The sequence below is a fragment of the Leuciscus leuciscus genome (assembly GCF_965113295.1).
Source record: "Leuciscus leuciscus genome assembly, chromosome: 1".
Lineage (NCBI taxonomy): Eukaryota > Metazoa > Chordata > Actinopteri > Cypriniformes > Leuciscidae > Leuciscus > Leuciscus leuciscus.
Window position 1 is genome coordinate 21,146,452 of NC_138725.1, and position 21,614 is coordinate 21,168,065.

A 21,614-nucleotide genomic window follows, 5' to 3' on the forward strand; every position below is an offset into this window, starting at 1 on the left:
AGTTGTGGGTTATTAATTGGCCGAGACTTGGGCCAGTAATGGTCATTGTGTGGCCCTTGTCTTTGATCCAGATCTGGGCCACTACAGGGCCGTCATTCTTTTTGTTATGTGGGCCGAGGGAAAAGGGGTTCTGTGGAACAGAGCTGGGCCAGATCACATTTCATATGTGGGAAAGTGCATTTATATGACCCAAAGTCACACTCCTGATTTGGATCAGATGATCACTGGATTGATCTGGATCACACTCCTCCCACCAACATTCAACCCTCATGTGTTTTGCCGTGATCATGCTGTGCCATTATTGCCACACACGGCCTGGCTCCGGCTGACAGGAGACATGCCATTGCCCACAGGAGGCCAGCAGTGCCAGATCGAGGACACATTCGGGACAAGACTGCTTGCTATGTGGAGTATTATGGTATTCCCTTGAAAAAATGAGGTTCAGTATTTGGGAATAGTCATTACTAAAGATCAGCACAAAAGGTGTTTACTAAATTTCATCCCAATTGTTGAAAAGGTGAAAAGGAAATTAAATCAATGGCTTTTGGGAGATCTTTCTTTAAGGGACAGAGATCTAATTACAAACGCTGAGGATATTTCTAGACTGACTTATACAGCAATGGCTTTGCATCTGGATAGAAACATTTGTAAAGAGATTGATAAAGTACTATTTGACTTTATATGAAAACAAAATACAGTACATGATGAAATCATGTGAATTCCTATGAAAATTGTGAATTTTAAATAATACATTTTAAGTAAATTGGCTTAGTCAGATTGTTAGAAATCCTTACTCCATTTGGACCTTTATCCCTTCCCATATGCTTTCTAAAGTTGGTAATATACATTTTCTTCTTGTTTGTAATTGACAAAATACCAGTGAAATGATCTGAATTTCATCGCCAGGCATTTTTATCATGGTCCTTAATTTTCAAGCTTAATTTTTACCGCATAAGTATATGGAACAACAAGGGTATGTTATAAATAAAATAAATAATTTTTTTTTTTTTTTTTTTAAATATTGTTTTGCCAGTGGCATCATACTGGTAGATCAGTTATTTATATTAATTTAAATGGTTTTCTTTGCACTCACAGTGAGTTTTTGGCACATTATAAGATTTCTGTTACAGGGGAAAATACAAATGTTTTGATGCAATATGTAGGATTTGAGGGCGAACTAAACACAAATGAATCTTCCAGGTGATTCATTCAAACATAATTCCACACAGAACTCAACACTCCAGACCCCAAATCAAAGTCTAATCTAGGGCCCTAAATAGAGTGGGCTCCAGCCAGTCTACGCTAACCAACGAAAAAACCCCAGCTAAGAACTTTATGGCCATGCAAGCTTCAAAGAGTCCAACTAAAGGCTCATCTTTGTTCTGTTGTTTTGGAAACGTCTATTTTTTGGTCTTTTGGAGAACTACAGAGATAAGCACAGCCAGGTTTATATAATACATTGTATATAACATGTTTTACATCATTTAAGAAAGTAATTGACTTTATATTGATCAATCTGATTTTCTATGAAGAAAAAAGCAGTTCAAATTTGTAAATGTGTCAATGTCTTATGTTCTACATTAATCCCCCTAGTGTTACATGTGTTGTGTTTTCTTGTATACTGTAGTATTTGTAACATAGCCTACTCATCTTTTTTGTTAACAGAAAAAAAAAAGAAAAAAAAAACATTTTATTAATGCCATGAACAAGAACAATACAATGAGACATAATCACTTAAAGTAAACAAATAAAAAATAATAAAGTAAAAAAAAATAAGAACAGTGCCAGAGGACAAGAAAAAAAAAGTAAAAAGCTTTTGAATTGGGACATCCTTCGTCGCGCCGCTGTGACGCAATCGCACTTCAAATGCGCCGCCCTCCGGATTGACACACACACACACACACACACCAAGCGGGAAGGAAGTCGACCGGAAGTTGAAGCCGGCCGCGTGCCACCATCTTGTAGCAGAACTTCACCTGCTGTTAGCATCCCATTGACTCCCATTCATTTTGGCGTTACTTTGACAGTGAATAACTTTACATCTGAGGCGTTTGAAGACTCCATTTGTCCATTATTTATTTCTAAAGAAACACGACAATGTATAAAAGGCTCCATTACCTTGTATCTTACGTTATGGCCCCGTAGAAGCAGTTTTTGTAAAAGTAGGCTAACGATTGCGTCATAACCACACGACTCTCTGTCGCACAGTAGAGAGATTACCGTATGGACAGGAGGAGAAGCTCGCGGGCAATCGGGGGGACGTGGAGGCAAAATTACAAAATAATTAATCAGAATACCTAGCAAAAGTTTCTCCTGCTCGTAGCTCATGGACAGCTCCTACTCACACTCTCCGTCTCTGCAAGATTCGGAAGGGAATGATTCAGATTTCTCTCGGCACAGCTACTAGAGGACAGACGGGTTGCTCACGTCACATCTACGTCGTCAAGCTCGGTTTGAGTCTGCGCGTCAGGAACGGAAGTCCTAAGAAATCGCTGAAAACGGGCTTCACTTGTCTCAATTGAGTTCCAATGAGATGACTCTGTCCACTTCTTATACTGTCTATGACACACACACACACACAAGTCAGCGTCGAGTCTTCTGAAGTGAGGAAAGCAGTTTACGGTATTTCTCATATTTACACAACCATCAAACACACTTACAGTTTGATTAAGCGACAGGCTCATTTCTGTATTGATTTCATCGATCACAGCGATACTTGTGCGTCTTTTCTGGCGTCTTCCTACTGAAATAAACATTTAGTGCAGCAGCAGCGAGCATGAGGAGAATATGTGGAGTTCATTCAGACCTGAGCGATTTTGTGTTCGTTTGTGTGATTGTCTCGATGTTTGTGCGAGAACTGTTACCGAATGTCAAGACAAAAGTTAAAGTTTGAGATCTGTGAGGGGAATGGGACTCGATATCAAGTGTTGCTGCTGCCGTTTTATTTACTCTTAACATCTTTGGAATAAATTAGGTAACGTTATTTCTTTATGTTGAATTGTTAAAACAGACTGGAAAAGATACCGCTAAATACTTTACATTGAGCCTATAGGGAGCCACGTGAGACAATTTAAATCTATACATGTAGTAGTAATAATAATAATAATAAAATATATATATGGGCTGGGCGATTTAAATCGCGATATTGTTATGCGCATCTCTCGTCAGTAAAGCCGGTTCCTTGATTAGTAGTAAATCACCATCACCTGCTTTCAGATGGAGCGGCATTTAGGGCTGATGAGATAATTAAGTGATTAATTTAGTGATGATTGAGCATTATTGAAGACACCTGATGTTAACAAGCAGAATCACTGAAGGAGAAAATCACAAATTGTAAGTTACCATTAAGGCGATGGGTGTTTGCTTTAGTTGGGCTCTAGACCATTATATGTTTACTTTAATATTTACTATTGTTTGTCTGCTGTTATTGATATAAGTAAAATGTTATCTTATAGTGTTGGTTATGTTTTGACATAATCATGCTGTGATCTGAAAAAGGAAACTTATTGAGATAGTTTGGTTTAACTTGTTAGCAGCAGCTTTGTGATTCTTCAGACTATGATTATCAGTACTTTACTTATAATTCAAAATATTTAATGAACATTGTTCTGATCAAAAGACATTCAAATAAATTAATTTAAAACACAGACATCAATAATCAGCCTGTGAATCTCAACAATGGTGACAATAATAAAGCATGTTGCAGTGGCTGCCACCAATCACAACTCATTAATGGCTCCCATCATGCATTGCGGTATGAATAAATTATGATCTGAATTGTCTATGTAATTTACTTTTCCTAATTGAATATTCTGCTCCTCACCATTGTTGAGATGCATATACTGAATCTTGACATCTGTGTGTGCCTAAAAGAATGATTTTTTTTAAACAACTTTTAAGAAATCCTTTATATTATATTAAAAATTCTGGGCATTTATGCAGATTCACAGTTATGCTGTAACCAACAACATAAATCGAAGTCAGAAAGAAGGATTTTAATGAGTTCAGTGATCAAGTTCAAATGATGATTGTCATAATATAACCAACACCATCAGATCACTTTTTTTTCTTTGTTCAACTGACAGTTATAACTCAGATACAGCAGCCAAACAAAATCTAAAGTTAATAACATATGGGTCAAGAGTCCAACTAAAGCAACCATTGATCGTCATAACGGTGGCTTACAATTTGAGATTTTCTCCTTCAGTGATTCTGCTTGTTAACATCAGGTGTCTTCAATAATGTTCAATCATCACTAAACTAATCACTTAATTATCTCATTAACTTAAACACTCTTGAGTGTGGACTCATACACTCCCAGGAGTGTTAATTTAACACTGGAGTTTTTGCTGTGTACAAAGAGCCGTAGTTAACTGACAAGCTGAGCCATATCGCATTAATTATCGCTGGCGATACGTCCGCGATATTAATGCGATATGGCTCAGCTTGTCAGTTAACTACGGCTGTTTGTAGTAAATTCTGCTCCATCTGAAAGCAGGTGATGGCGATTTACTACTAATCAAGGAACCGGCTTTACTGACGAGATGCGCATAACAATATCGCGATTTAAATCGCCCAGCCCTATATATATATATATATATATATATATATATATGTATGTATATATACGTATATATGTGTGTGTGAGTACAGTTTGACATGGTAAACTAGACTATTGTTTTGTGGTGCTCTATATTTTAATAAAGGTTTTATGATCATTGTCAGTTTCTGCACATACAAAACTGTAACATGTTAATGATCTAATTACATTATTGCAGTGAATGTAGTTATTAAAATGTGGAACTATATTTAGATTCAAAAGGACATTTTATGGTTTAGTAGGGTATAGTTATTTACCTGAGTGTCAGCGGTGTTTGTTTTGTATTAGTAATGTTTTATACATGTCATATTGTATCGTCTTTCAATAGAGTTGTTTTACAGGCTTTTATCATCTATCCTGACTCAAATAATGTGTTTCTAACAGCAAACACTCAGAATAAAGTGAGATGATCTGCTGATGATCCTGAATGGCTTGTTGAATGAGTGTTGATAGTCTGAGGCTCATCAATATTAACAGATCTGCTGAAAACACTCTTTATTTCATGACAATAGTTCCTGTTTTCACCTCATTTATTATGCTGATGTCTTCAGATCTCCTTTAAATTGACACTTAAAGCTCTTTTCACTGGTGTCAACAGACTGAGGGGATTTGTTGAAGATCAAATTCTTACCATTGTTTATACATGGATGATTTTACACTATTTATATCCTGTTGTCCATGAGCATAAATCAAACTCAGTAACTGATATATTTTTGAATTTGGCAGATCAGCTCCTCCCACTGTAATTCAACATCAGTGAAGCTCCTCCCACTATAATTCATCATCACTTAAACTCCTCCCACTGTAATTCATCACTTAAACTCCTCCCACAGTAATTCTCCAATAAATGCTGTAAATTCCCATCAGCTGTAAGAGAAGACGAGCATCAGAGCATCAGGAAGAGCTGAAATCTGCAAAGACTGAGTTTATTAAAGAGGACAGTGAGAACATGAGTGATCCAGAACCCTGCAGAATGAAACACACTGAAGATCCTGAAGAACAAAGAGGTTGGTGTTTATTCTTCATTCATTCATGATGCTGAAGAACATTCATGTTAGAAACATTCAAGCACTTCATCACTTTTAGATAAACAGTTAAACTATGAAATGGTACAAGCGGTTTCATTTATGGTTTTCAAAAATGGTCATTAAAGCAAAGTTTGAGAAATTTTCATATTGATTGTCAACATCAGGTCAAACTAAATATTATATATATATAAAAAATGTGTGTGTGTGTGTGTGTGTGTATGAAGAGTTCAGATGCAAAAGCCTCTAAGTGCCATCTGAAATTTTCTTCTAGAATGATCATTTTTATCAAGCTTGTATATTTAAGTATTGCCATTTAAGTGAAACCACTTAACCTAAATATACAAGCTTGATAAAAAATATTCTAGAAGAAAATTTCATACATATATATATATATATATATATATATATATATATATATATATATATATATATATATATATATATATATATATATATATATATATATATATATATATATATATACATACATATATACATACATACATACACTACTGGTCAAAAGTTTTGAGATCGGTAAGATTTTTTATATTTTCAAAAGAAGTCTCTTCTGCTCACCAAGGCTGCATTTATTTGATGATAAAACAATAAAAAAACAGTAATATTGTGAAATATTATGACAATTTAAAATGACTTTCTATTTTAATATATTTTAAGCTGTAATTTATTCCTGTGATCAAAGCTGAATTTTCAGCATCATTACTCCAGTCTTAAAATTCTGACCCCAAACTTTTGAAAGGTAGTGTTTAATGTTACAAAAGCTTTAGATTTCAGATAAATGCTGTTCTTTTGAACTTTATATTCATCAAAGAACTGTTTGCATCATGAAATAAAAATGTAAAAAACTGTTTTCAACATTGATAATAATAATGAATGTTTCTTGAGCGTCAAATCATCAAATTATAATGATTTCTGAAGGATCATGTGACACTGAATACTGGAGTAATGATGCTGGAAATTCAGCTTTGATACAATTACAATTAAAAAACAGTAAACTGTATGAATTTTCCAAAATGTTGTAACGTAAATGCCTCTGGGTTAATGCGAATTAGCTCAAGAATATAGGGAATTTTGGCAATATTAATATTTATAACGCATGGTCATAATTCATAAATCGCATATGCATTTACTTTATCAATTATAGGAAATGCCTCGTTCTGTACTGTCTGATCATTACAGTTAAGAAGAAGTATTCCTGTTTACAAAACTCCAAGAAAGTTTGTCTTCTGGCCACGAAGACAAAACCTCTTTGGGTTTATAATTTAAAACTATTCAAAGTAGTTTTATAATATAGAGCCTGTAGCTTTATAGATCTTTTGTTTCATTGACTTTATAAAAAGTGGGTTTTCAAACACAGAGACAGTTAAAAGTATAAATGGGTTTATTAATAAAATGGCACACGCTAGAGATTATAAGCTACAAATATAAACGTACGTAAAATGCAAACGATAAAACAGACAAACATTTAACCGAACAAAAACATAAAACATAGCATGACGTGATCGGAATGAATGACATGAAAGAAAGAAAGAAAGAAAGAAATAAAGAGTTAAGAGATAGAGGGTAACTTAATTCGCAGACCTACAAGCTAAACACCAGGAATCAGCTGTTAGAGAGAAAGATACTTGCGAGATATGGTACTCTTTCAGTGTGATGCTGAAAAGGGGGCGCGCGCATGCGCGTGTCCGGCTGGTTTGCGTCTAGCTTCTTCTTCTGGGTCGTTTCGAAAAACGATGTAAAGGCTCACTTGAATTTAACGTTACCGGAAAAGTTCGGATTCGTCTCCCGGGATGGGAGAGGCTGGAAATCTTAGTTGCAAAGACCGGCTGTTACGACTCGAACATGGGTTCGTTCGATGGAGAAGGCCAGGGCCTCCTTCAGATGTTCCTTGGAGAAGCGCTGCGCCGGGGAGAAGAAGGTCCGAAGAGAGGAAGTTGAGTTGGAAGCGATAAGAGCGGAGGAAGAGAAGAGAGCGATATGAGGGGGCTTCTGCCGTTTTATCAGACATCTGTTTACGCCCCCTTCCCGAGGCTCAGCGAATCAGATTGTCTTTTTATCTGAGGCGGGAAGAATTCTGTGTGTTAATGCAGCCCGACCCCACGTGTGGAATCACGAGGGGGCAAAATATGGTATTATGCTCGGGGAATTAAAAACGCATGGAACAATAACGTTTATCACAGTCCCTTATCAAAAATCTCCTTCGTCTTGCGACGGGGATTAAAACAACACCAAAAACGAATAGTGACAAAGATAGCAACACAGAGATACGTTCATATGCATCATTACACACAAATAAAGTTTGATTAAACGCACAATAAAGTTGTCAGTGTTTCCGTTATGGCAAGTGACGACACTTTGAGAAACATAGGAATACGTATCAAACATTTAGTGGCTTGTTATGTGGAAGAATATCTGTTTCCAAAGTTCCAGAGTGTGTGTGTGTGTGTGTGTTCTGGAATGCCTTTGAGGCTTGGGTCGTAAAGTTTTATGGTCTGAGTTAGGGTTACAACAAGACACGACTGAGGAATTCCCTTCAATGAACATTTAGAATTCAAAACTATACTCTAGCAAACCAAACCTCTATCACACGTGCATATAGGAAGGTACACACATTATAAAGGAAAATAACAGATATTTCTCTTATTCTCAGTTATACACAAAAGGGTGTTTGTGTGTGTGTGCGGAATGCCATGAGGCCGTAAAGTTGGGGGATACGAGTCACATGGGCGCTGGTAAATGGGTCCTCGTGGGGCAATTATTAACCAGCAAGGACAAAGACGATGTGTTTTGCCATCACATGATCCACTTAATGCGAAAAGCAGATGCCATTGTTGTTACAATGTCAAACAAAGTTGTAAGCAATTTAACTTGAGCAAAATTTGTACAATGGAAAACACATACAATGGATTGACCACCTCCTATGGTGTGTAAGGTATTTTGCAGCTCGTCCTGTCCAAGCATATAGTTAAGATTCTCTGAGTAAAGAATGATTAATTCAGTGCTGCAAATTGTGGAAAAAATATCCCCCTTGTCGTGGGACAGACAAGAAAGTGTTTTCATCTTCTGTCTATCTGATTCAATCAAAGTCTGCTAATTCATTGGTAATAATTTAATTGTTGGTTTTATTTATATTGTTGTCCATTTACCGAACTTCCATGCCTCTTATATAGTAATTATATATTATTATGCACCAATTTACTAATGTGCAGACTAGGGATGTCAACGATTAATCGACGATCGATTAATTGTCGATAATACATTTAATCGATACAACTTATCGATCATCGATTAAGCAGGTCTTCATGCGCGAATTACACAAAACATGTAAAGCGAGCGCGCCGGAGTTATGTTTGGGACCATTTTACATCTTCATCATGACTATAAGTTTGCGTGTGCATTCGCAGCCTTTTGTTTTGTGCAAATGTAAGTTGTAATACTGTTTATTTTCTGTAGGCCTATCTATATCTGATTTATCTCATATTGGATGCATTTGGTTAAGAATTAACTCTGTAGTAAAGCGTCAGCTTCAGCGCGCGCAGCTCAAACGGCAGTGCACGACTAATAATGACTATTGGGACTGTAATATTACATAACATTATAAAGAGAACAATATTGTAATAAACATTGTGAATTATTTGGGTTTAGTTGCCGTGTCGCGTTGCTCCAGGAAGAGCGCGTCCACAACATGATTAGTTCTTCTGAATGAATGGCACGTAACTTAGTTCAAGTTCATTTGTGCATGAATTTGCGTCATTTTGTGCAGATATAATTTGTAATATTATGTTTATTTTGAATATACCTGATTAATCTCATATAGGACGCGTTTCTTTTAGATAAATAACGTGCTAGCAAAGTGCTCCAGTTTAACGGTAGCAGATTCATTCAGCGCGTGCAGTTGTTCCAGGAAGAGCGCGTCCACAACAGTCACACATTCTAAGCGCATATGAGGCGGCGTTGGTGACACGTTGTATTAGTAGTTATATTTGATTATTAAATAATCAATTTAATTATCAATCACATCGAAACATTTTACAATCCTACTAGCCCTTTATTTATATTTAAAACCATTCTAATTGATTTGGTGAGGAACATATAGCGTTTTGAGCAGCATTTGCAGACCCTGTCATGCTGTCATAGCCACTGCAGTAGACGCATATCGCAGTATTAAGGCTAACGATTAATCGATTAATTGATCGTTAATTTAAACGACGATCGATCATGGGAATTTGTGAAAATTGACATCCCTAGTGCAGACACACTCTGTCTCTCTCGCGCAGTGACCCTTGAAAATATATAATTGTTCTTATTTGACATGCAATATCTCAGGAAGGAAACGAGGTGGGAGGACATTTCTTTGTTTGTGAGCTGCATCCAGATCAGATTTTGTGGTGATTTCGTAAAGTAATCAAAAGTTACAGCATTTGGAACAAAGGAAGCCTTTTTTGTCCAGACCTTGACACCCCTAATGGGCATTTTAAAACTGTTCATATTTTAATCGTGAGAATCTGCTGTAAATAATGATGTGCCGTTTTCTACGAGCGGTATGTTTCATGAAGGTATGAGTGAAAATACCATTCAGACTTTTATGTCCTTTCACTTTATATTTCTCTCTTATAATTATTTTGATATGCTGAAAATTAAAAAAAATTCTTTCATTTCAGACCTGATGGAAGTGAAGGAGGAGAGTGAAGAACTGAGTGAAGTGGAGGAGGAGAGTGAAGAACTGAGTGAAGTGGAGGAGGAGAGTGAAGAACTGAGTGAAGTGAAGGAGGAGAGTGAAGAACCGAGTGAAGTGAAGGAGGAACATCATGTCAAACCTGGAGGAAAACCTTTGAGTCGCTCAAAGACTAAAAAGACATTTTTAAAGAAAAGAAGAGCCAAGAAATCTTTCACCTGCACTCAGTGTGGAAAGAGTTTCTTAAACAAACGTAATCTTGAACGTCACATGAGAGTTCACACTGGAGAGAAGCCGTTCTCATGTGATCAGTGCGGGAAGAGTTACTCACGGAAAGATGGTCTAGAGATTCACATGAGGATCCACACTGGAGAGAAGCCGTTCCCCTGCACTCAGTGTGAGAAGAGTTTCATAGACAAACGTATTCTTAAACTACACATGAGGATCCACACTGAAGAGCAGCCGTTCCCCTGCGCTCAGTGTGGGAAGAGTTTCACAAGCACAGGTTGTCTTGAGCAACACATGAGAGTTCACACTGGAGAGAAGCCGTTCACTTGTGATCAGTGCGGGAAGAGTTTCGCACAAAAACCAAATCTTAGTCGACATATGATGATCCACACTGGAGAGAAGCCTCACACATGTGATCAATGTGGGAAGAGTTTCGCACAATCAGGACACCTTAAGGTTCACATGAGGATCCACACTGGAGAGAAAACGTTCACATGTGATCAGTGTGAAAAAACATTTCTTAGGGCATCAAACCTGAAGGCACACCTGATGGTTCATACGAAGGAGAAGCCACATTCATGTTCTCAATGTGGAAAGAGTTTTTCGCTGCTGTATAGTTTACAATTACATCAAAGAATTCATACTGGTGTGAGAGAGTACATGTGCTTTGAGTGTGAGAAGACTTTTACTTCAGCACAATGTTTAAAACTGCACCAGATGATTCACACTGGAGAAAAACCTTACAAGTGTTCACACTGTGACAAGAGATTCAATCAGTCATCATATCTAAAAATACATGAGAGGATCCACACTGGAGAAAAACCTTACAAGTGTTCACACTGTGACAAGAGATTCAGTCGCTCAGCAGATCTGAAAACACATGAGAGGATCCACACTGGAGAGAAGCCGCACACGTGTGATCAGTGTGGAATGAGTTTTTCTTTTATGACTCAACTGAAGCGACACATGAAGATCCATGCAGTGGAGAAACCACATCACCGCAGTCTGAGATTACGGTAAGTTGTTCATCTTTATGTGTTGAGAAACTCAGTCTGTTCTGTGTAAGTTAGTTTCTTATCAGCTAGGATGAGCGTCATGACATTTTGTTGGTTGATCTAACATAGGGCTGTGTGATATTAAAACAAAAGTGCGATATACAATACCTTGTTAAATAATGCGATATCCAATATGCTATACGGTATTGCTTTAAGTGTGTAAAATGAGTTAAAATTATATTCAAAAATATTTAAAAGCTGAAAATGATATAACAAATACACACTATATTGCCAAAAGTATTGGGACACCCCTCCAAATCATTGAATTCAGGTGTTCCAATCACTTCCTTGGCCACAGTTGTATAAAATCAAGCACTAGGCATGCAGACACTTCTACAAACATCTGTGAAAGAACGGGTCGCTCTCAGGAGCTCAGTGAATTCAAGCGTGGTACCGTGATAGGTTGCCATTTGTGCAAAAAGTCCATTCGTGACATTTCCTCACTATTAAATATTCCACGGTCAACTGTTAGTGGTATTATAACAAAGTGGAAGCAATTGGGAACAATAGCAACTCAGCCATGAAGTGGTAGGCCACGAAAGTTAATACAGACCTCCAAACTTTGTGTGGCCTTTAGATTGGCTCAAGAACAGTGCGTAGAGCTTCATGGATTGGGTTTCCATGGCCGAGCTCTGCATTCAAGCCTTACATCACCAAGCGCAATGAAAAGTGTGGGATGCCACTGGACTCTAGAGCAGTGGAGATGTGTTCTCTGGAGTGACGAGTCACGCTTCTCTGTCTGGATATCCGTTGGACGAGTCTGGGTTTGGTGGTTGCCAGTAGAACGGTACTTGCCTGACTGCATTGTGCCAAGTGTAAAGTTTGGTGGAGGGGGGATTATGGTGTGGGGTTGTTTTTCAGGGGTTGGGCTTGGCCCCTTAGTTCCAGTGAAAGGAACTCTTAATGCTTCATCATATAAAGATATTACCGACAATTTCATACTCCCAGCTTTGTGGGAACAGTTTGGGGATGTTCCTGTTCCAACATGACTGTGCACCAGTGCTCAAAACAAGGTCTATAAAGACATACATGAGTGAGTTTGGTGTGGAGGAACTGGACTGGCCTGCAGAGAGTCCTGACCTCAACCTGATAAAACACCTTTGGGATGAATTACAGCGAAGACTGCGAGCCAGGCCTTCTCGTCCAACATCAGTGCCTTACCTCACTAATGCGCTTCTAGAAGAATGGTCCAAAATTCCAATAAACACACTTCTAAATCTTGTGGAAAGCCTTCCTAGAAGAGTTGAAGCTGTTATAGCTGCAAAAGACCGGCCAACTCCATATTAAACCCTATGGATTAAGAATGGGATATCCTTAAAATTTATGTGCATGTAAAGGCAGACGTCCCAAAACTTTTGCCAATATAGTATAAATGCTTCACATTCTTTTTGGAAAAGAAAGCCTCACTACAACTTCTGAAAGTGACCTGCAGTGTTTTAGCATTACATAAAAAGTAATGTCACAAATCTGACAACGTAATATTAACATGAATGTAAATAAACTCCTCTTTGGTCAACTTGGCAATACAGACCCTTTCCAAAAAATTTGAATATATGTGAATGTATTCTAGGTTTTGGTTCTTTTGGCAGTGTGGGCAGGTGCAAATCCTGCTGGAAAATGAAGGAAGCATGAAAAGTGCTCTGAAAATGTCCTGGTAGACGCTGCGTTGACTCTGGATTTAATAAAGCACAGTGGACCAAAGTCCTCTTTTCTGATGAGAGCAAATTTTGCATCTCATTTGGAAACCAAGGTCCCAGAGTCTGGAGGAAGAATGGAGAGGCACACAATCCAAGATGCTTGAAGTCCAGTGTGAAGTTTCCACAGTCTGTGTTGGTTTGGGGAGCCGTGTCATCGGCTGGTGTTGGTCCACTGTGCTGTCCACTCAACGCAGCCGTCTACCAGGACATTTTCAGATCTTCATGCTTCCTTCAGCAGACAAGCTTTATGGAGATGCTTCCTTCATTTTCCAGCAGGATTTGCACCTGCCCACACTGCCAAAAGAACCAAAACCTGGTTCAATGACCATGGTATCACTGTGTAATTACTGTGTGATTTCATGTAATATTCAAATTTTTTGAAATCCTGTTTTCGTGGGTTTTATGAGCTGGAAGCCCAAATTATGTACAAATAAACAACTAAATACTTGAAATCGTTCAAGTTGTGGGCCCTGAATCTATAATCTATTAAGTTTAACGTTTTGAATGGAATTATGGAAATAAATACACTTTTCCATGATATAAAAATTTTTTGGAAAGGGTCTGTATATAGTTATATCACCCTAAAACTTAATATCAAGATTTTGTGAACAAAAACTCCTGAAACTAGGGGTTGACAATTAGTTATTTTTTTATAAAAAATAAGAACTACAAAAAAATTGCATTCAAGTTTAAAACTGCACCAGGCAATTCACACTGGAGAAAAACCTTACAAGTGTTCACACTGCGACGAGATTCAGTCTGTCAGCAAATCTGGATTATGTGATCTAATCCTTTATTTATGTATTTATTTATTTATTTACATGTGATTAGCCTGAGTACCAGAAAGCATCTGGAAGGAGAGGACGGAGAGAACACCAGTGATCCAGAACCTGCAGAATGAAACATCATGATACTGAAGAACAAAGAGGTTGGTGTTTATTCTTTATTCCTCATTCATTCTTCATGCTGAAGAACATGCTGATGCTCACTAGATTTTTTTTCTAGAACTTTTTTGATTTTTGACATTTTATATAAAATTGAGACGGATCTTCACTTTATAATACGGATCCAAATAATTAGTAATTCCCCTAGAAGTATGCAGTAACACTTGAGTCATTACTAGTTAGTTACCATGATTCTTACAGTAGTTACTAATGAAAAGCCATTAAAGTGTAGATTCTTCTAATCATTCACAAGATTCTCACTCACACACACACACACACACACACACACACACACACACACACACACACACACACACACACACACACACACACACACACACACACACACACACATACAGATATATATGATTATTGCTATATGACAGCATAGGCTAATTACTGAAAGCTTTCTCAAATCATAAGTCTGCTATGCTATTAAATATTGATAATGTAAATAACCTTGTGTATTCGTTTACAATAGCAGTTAAAATGTTAATGTAGTGCTAGTCATTTGTCCTGCATTAGTTATTGATTAGTTTTGCATGAATTATGAAACTTGTTCAGTAGTTCTCTGGGAAGCATTAAAAAATAGTAGTTATTGATTAGTTAATAGTGAACTACCACTTTCATCTGTGTGCTATTACTTACTAATTTGTTAATCAGAGTTTATTGTTAGTTAATAGTAGTTACTAGATTGCTAATATTGTGTTGCTCATTTGTTCCTGTGTAGATCTTCATTAACGAATGAACCTTATTCTAAAGTGTTACCTGATTAAGTTGATGTTTATAGGTGTTTTGTCGTTCTGAACAGTATTTGGCGCGTCTTTGATCATCTACCGTTGGAGGCCGATGACGTCACTGCTCACGCCGTCTTTTCCATCAATCAGTTTCACCTTCGAGTCTTCTGAGGCGTTTCAATGAGGAGGAACTTGAACTTTGAGATTTTATTTTCAGAATGGATCCACAAATGAGCTGTGTTCAATGGGGTGTTCAAATGAGCTGTTTTATTGGTTGACGCCGAGCCAATTAAATGGGACTTTTATTGTACGTGATGATGTCATGAAACCCGCGTCCTCTAAAACGTTCTGAATTCTGTAGCCAGCCGGATCCGGGCCGTATCCAGATCAGATGGTGGACCTGCGCCTGGACACGACCACAGCGCATCCCTGAAGTGTCAGCAGAGATTGTCAACTAGACTCTCCTCTGCGAAGACGACATGACACGACAGTCATCGGCACTCATCCTCAACAAACTCGTCTCAATACCCGTGACTCCGATCTTCAACCAGATGGAACTGGATAATATTCTGAATGTTCTGATCCAATCTGACTTCTGACCTGTAATGCTGCCTGGATCATAATCATATACTGTTCTCTCGATGGCCAGAGGAGAACTGAGCGACTAAGTCTGGGTTCTCCCAAGGTTTTTTAACTCCATATCTGTCACTGATGGAGTTTTGGTTCCTTGCCACTGTCGCCTTTTTTGCCTTTATCTTTTGGCTTGCTTGGTTGGGGACATTTAATTTAATATTCAACAATATTATTGATCTGCCTGCATTGACACCATTATATGAGAACTGAACTGAGCTGAATGATGACATCACGTTTTTTTTTTTTTACATTAGTGTCTGGTGAGAATTCATTTGCCAGGGTATCTACTAACGTACTTGGGAAAATTGAGTTAAAAGCTGATGAAAAATTCACTAATAGGATTTTAACATGAGTCTTTGGTTTCTCTAAATGTGAAAACAGCAGATGTAATACAGTTAAAATGGCATCCTCTATTCCCCTAGAGGACTGATATGCAAATTGCTGAGGATCTACAGTGTGAGATGAACTTTACTAAACGCTCAACTTTTCATCACTAGAGATGTTAGTGCTATTGGTCGAAAATCATGTTATCCTAAAGGTCTTGAAACTTTTGCCACTGAAACTATTGCAGAAGTTCTCCATAAGGCAGGAACAATACCAGAATTATAAGATACTCTAAGAATCTCAGTAAAAAACAAAACCAGATTTCTGTGGCTACTGAATTAATCTGGATATGTTCAAGGGCATCTGGTATAGGCCTATACATTTTGCTAAATGTGAGCTTATGGCCATCAAGGAATGTTCTGAAGCTTCTTTCCACATAGCAAATTTGATTTGTTGTTTATCTGTTGTTGTATTTGTTATCCTTGACATGATTATGAAATTGGCATGATACATTTACCTGACATAATAAATTGTTACATTTGACTTTACTCTGACTTGCTCTGACATTGTTTTCCCAAGTAGATTAAACAGATTTTATTCCTATTTTGTCCCAGTGCAGGGCCAGTTGTGGGTTATTAATTGGCTTGGGCCAGTAATGGTCATTGTGTGGCCCTTGTCTTTGATCCAGATCTGGGCCACTACAGGGCCGTCATTCTTTTCGTTATGTGGGCCGAGGGAAAAGGGGTTCTTTGGAACAGAGCTGGGCCAGATCACATTTCATATGTGGGAAAAGTGCATTTATCTGACCCATGGTCACAATCCAGGGGTGCGTTTCCCGAAAGCATCGTTAGCCAACTATGGTCGCAAGTTTCCTCGTTACCAATAGAGTTCAATGGACATTGCGATGATCTTGCGACCATAGTTAGCCAATGATGCTTTCGGGAAACGCACCCCTGATTTGGATCAGATGATCACTGGATTGATCTGGATCACACTGACTCCTCCCACCAACATTCAACCCTCATGTGTTTTGCCGTGATCATGCTGTGCCATTATTGCCACACACGGCCTGGCTCCGGCTGACAGGAGACATGCCATTGCCCACAGGAGGCCAGCAGTGCCAGATCGAGGACACATTCGGGACAAGACTGCTTGCTATGTGGAGTATTATGGTATTCCCCTGAAAAAATGGGGTTCAGTATTTGGGAATAGTCATTACTAAAGATCAGCACAAAAGGTGTTTACTAAATTTCATTCCAATTGTTGAAAAGGTGAAAAGGAAATTAAATCAATGGCTTTTGGGAGATCTTTCTTTAAGGGACAGAGATCTAATTACAAACGCTGAGGATATTTCTAGACTAACTTATACAGCAATGGCTTTGCATCTGAATAGAAACATTTGTTAAGAGATTGATAAAGTACTATTTGACTATATGGAAAACAAATACAGTACATAATGAAGTCATGTGAATTAATATGAAAATTGTGAATTTTAAATTAAACATTTTAAGTAAATTGGCTTTGTCAGATTGTTAGAAACTCCATTTGGAACTTCATCCCTTCCCATATGCTTTCTAAAGTTGGTAATATACATTTTCTTCTTGTTTGTAATTGACAAAATACCAGTGAAATGATCTGAATTTCATCGCCAGGCATTTTTATCATGGTCCTTAATTTTCAAACTTAACTTTTTACCGCATAAGTATATGGGACAAAAAGGATATGTTATAAATGCAAAACATTGTTTTTGAAATATTGTTTTGACAGTGGCATCATATTGGTAGATCAGTTATTTAATTTAAATGGTTTTCTTTTCACTCACAGTGAGTTTTTTGCACATTATAAGATTCCTGTTACAGGGGAATATACAAATGTTTTGATGCAATATCTCCTGAAATTTGTATTTGTATCCCCACCTACCATAGTAAGTTCTAATAGGTAATATTTATTTCCCCCTTAAATCACAAAACAGATCCATAAGAGCAGGGGCGCAACTACCCAGTGTCAGAGAGGTACGCAGCACCAATTTTGGCGCCCACAATTATAAATTAAATATAAATAAATTTTTATTGTTTTATTTTTTTTTACCATCACATCTTTTTACCAAAAACTTTCAATAATTTTCGTGGGTGTGTCTTTTTTTTTTTCTTACACCTTTAACCCTTTCTTTAAAAGAAAATATCTCCCTAATATATCACTGTTTTTCTGCAGAGCTATTTTATAGATTAACTTAACTAATTTAATAATTAATTGATGATCTTTACACTGGAACTGAATTAAAACTGAACTGACTTCAGCTAAAAAAAAAAATACTATTTTCTTCTAGATCTGCTGTACAGATAAAACAAACGTTGCATTATTTTCCTGTTATCTCCGTAAAGCTGCTTTGAAATGATCTGTATTGTATATTTAGATTCATATGGACATTTTATGGTTTAGTAGGGTAGTTATTTACCTGAGTGTCAGCGGTGTTTGTTTTGTGTTATTGATGTTTTATCCATGTCGTATTGTGAAAAATAACCGTATCCTCTTTCAATAGAGTTGTTTTACAGGCTTTTATCATCTATCCTGACTCAAATAATGTGTTTCTAACAGCAAACACTCAGAATAAAGTGAGATGATCTGCTGATGATCCTGAATGGCTTGTTGAATGAGTGTTGATAGTCTGAGGCTCATCAATATTAACAGATCTGCTGAAAACACTCTTTCTTTCATGACAATAGTTCCTGTTTTCACCTCATTTATTATGCTGATGTCTTCAGATCTCCTGTAAATTGACACTTAAAGCTCATTTCATTGGTGTCAACAGACTGAGGGTATTTGTTGGAGACAAATCTGAAGATTTACTTCTGTTTAATGCTTATAACTGTTTTTCTTTCCATTGTTTATACATGGAAGAATTTACAATATTTATATTCTGTTGTCCATGAGCATAAAAACAAACTCAGTAACTGATATATTTTTGATTATTCTAGATCAGCTCCTCCCACTGTAATTCATCATCAGTGAAGCTCCTCCCACTGTAATTCATCATCAGTGAAGCTCCTCCCACTGTAATTCTCCAATAAATGCTGGAATATTCCCATCAGCTACAAGTGAAGACGAGCATCAGAGCATCAGGAAGAGCTGAAATCTGCAAAGACTGAGTTTATTAAAGAGGACAGTGAGATCATGAGTGATCCAGAACCCTGCAGAATGAAACACACTGAAGATCCTGAAGAACAAAGAGGTTGGTGTTTATTCTTCATTCATTCATGATGCTGAAGAACATTCATATGTAGCGACAATGAGAAGGAACCAACCACCAACTAATCTTCCAGAAAATTATTTCAAACTTTCCACTTCCTGCCGAACAAAGAGGAAGATTTGGTCAGGACTTCGTATCCTCATCAATCTTGCCATCGGGTCCGGCATCACCGGTCTGACTATTTAAAAGAGCCCCCAGCACTAACGAAATAACTGGTCAATGCTTTGTTGCCAAAATACTGATTGGTTAAGAGAAAGACAGAGACCAAGGTCTCACACAAGAGTCCTCACATTCCAGACTCAAATTACCCAACCCAGAGCCATGAATCATTCACAGTCTCCAGAAAGTCTGCTAACCAAGGACTTTTATTGGTTAACTTTAAGGAAGAACGTTGTCAAGTTTTTTGTGATAGTTTTGCAAGACGGATCGGTTCAGAAGATGGTACTGCTCAGGGCCCTAACAAGTGGTCACATGACCCCTGCGACTAACAGACCTTCTTAAGGACCAAGGAGATGAACAAAACAGACGTCAGCAGGAACTATACATGACCTCAGATTGGAATTTCTTAAACCCCATAAACTTTACACACCAACACACTTTACATATCAAAATAAATAAAATCATCTCAGAACAAGTTTCGATGAACATCATGCAACTACATAATCCTGTGTTGTTTTCTACCACATATGTGCATTTTTAATAAGTTTAAATCCCATGTAAGTCATTTAATGGTTATAACTGTTAGATGTTTGAATGAAAGTGTGTTGTGTTTCATATCAGTATGATCGTATGCTCGTGATTCAAAAGATGGCTTGATTGAAATCTGTGTAAAATGTTTAGTATTCTTATAATAGTAATGATGTCTAAACTGTGGCCTCTGTACTCTCTGTTAGAGCTTGGAAAGTAAGGAGATCCCAGATAACGCATGATTTAAGATGAGACAAACAAAGCCAGTGTCTAATTGGTCCGATCTCTTCAGGAGGGGGGACAAACTTTTGAGTTTAAAATCTTAGACCCGAAACAAAGCTCTCTCTCTATCTCTGTGCTCTCGCTCTCTGGGTTCACCCTCAAGAAACGCTCTGCTATCACTCTCAAGAGAGATGGGCAGAAAAAGATGAAGATCTAAACCAGACCCCTCCTTGAACTGCCACCTTACCGTGGTGGAGGGGTTTGAGTACCCGAATGAACCTAGGAGCTATGTTGTCTGGGGCTATATGCCCCTGGTAGGGTCTCCCAAGGCAAACAGGTCCTAGGCGACGGGTCAGACTAAGAGCGGTTCAAAACCCCTTATGATGCCCAAAAAAAGGAGGACCGTGACGTCGCCCGGTATGGCGCAGCCGGGGCCCCACCCTGGAGCCAGGCCCGGGGTTGGGGCTCGTATGCGAGCGCCTGGTGGTCGGGCCTCCCCCCATGGGGTCCGGCCGGGCTCAGCCCGAAGGAGTGACGTGGGGCAGAGTACCCGGCCTTCTTGGAGTCTCTGGGAGGGGTGCTGGAAAGTGCTCCGACTGGGGACTCCATCGTTTTACTGGGGGACTTCAACGCCCACGTGGGCAGCGACGGTGACACCTGGAGGGGCGTGATTGGGAGGAACGGCCCCCCTGATCTGAACCCGAGTGGTGTTCTGTTATTGGACTTCTGTGCTAGTTACAGCTTGTCCATAACGAACACCATGTTCAAGCATAAGGGTGTCCATCAGTGCACATGGCACCAGGACACCCTAGGCCGGAGGTCGATGATCGACTTTGTGGTTGTTTCATCCGACCTCCGGCCGTATGTCTTGGACACTCGGGCGAAGAGAGGGGCGGAGCTGTCAACTGATCACCACCTGGTGGTGAGTTGGATCCGATGGCGGGGGAGGAAGCTGGACAGACTCGGCAGACCCAAACGTACTGTGAGGGTCTGTTGGGAACGTTTGGCCGAATCTCCTGTCAGAGAGATCTTCAACTCCCACCTCCGGCAGAGCTTCGACCAGATCCCGAGGGAGTCTAGAGATATTGAGTCCGAGTGGACCATGTTCTCCACCTCCATTGTCAACGCGGCCACTCGGAGCTGTGGCCGTAAGGTCTCCGGTGCCTGTCGAGGCGGCAATCCCCGAACCCGGTGGTGGACACCGGAAGTAAGGGATGCCGTCAAGCTGAAGAAGGAGTCCTATCGGGCCTGGCTGGCTTGTGGGACTCCTGAGGCAGCTGATGGGTACCGACGGGCCAAGCGGACTGCAGCCCGGGTGGTTGCGGAGGCAAAAACTCGGGCCTGGGAGGAGTTCGGTGAGGCCATGGAGAAGGACTATCGGTCGGCCTCGAAGAGATTCTGGCAAACCGTCCGGCGCCTCAGGAGGGGGAAGCAGTGCCCTACCAACGCTGTTTACAGTGGAGGTGGGCAGCTGTTGACCTCGACTGGGGATATCACCGGACGGTGGAAGGAATACTTC

At 38.9% G+C, this 21,614-nt stretch overlaps 1 protein-coding gene across 3 annotated transcripts in view; it reads left to right on the forward strand.

Annotated features, from left to right (window-relative positions):
• The window catches only part of LOC309500840 (uncharacterized protein), a 41,614-nt gene extending 26,607 nt beyond the window's left edge, over positions 1 to 15,007 (forward strand). Inside the window, exons 2-4 of one of the 3 annotated variants that reach the window (XM_082172593.1) lie at positions 4,707 to 5,607; positions 10,308 to 11,565; positions 14,133 to 15,007. In XM_082172593.1, coding sequence (XP_082028719.1) covers positions 5,550 to 5,607; positions 10,308 to 11,565; positions 14,133 to 14,202 — 1,386 coding nt within the window. In that variant the 5' untranslated portion in view covers positions 4,707 to 5,549 and the 3' untranslated portion in view covers positions 14,203 to 15,007. Of the gene's footprint in view, positions 1 to 4,648; positions 5,608 to 10,307; positions 11,902 to 11,931; positions 12,113 to 14,132 lie in introns of those variants that run through there. The other 2 variants (XR_014206704.1, XM_082172592.1) reach the window with 2 other exon arrangements.
• Positions 15,008 to 21,614: the final 6,607 nt, after the last annotated feature.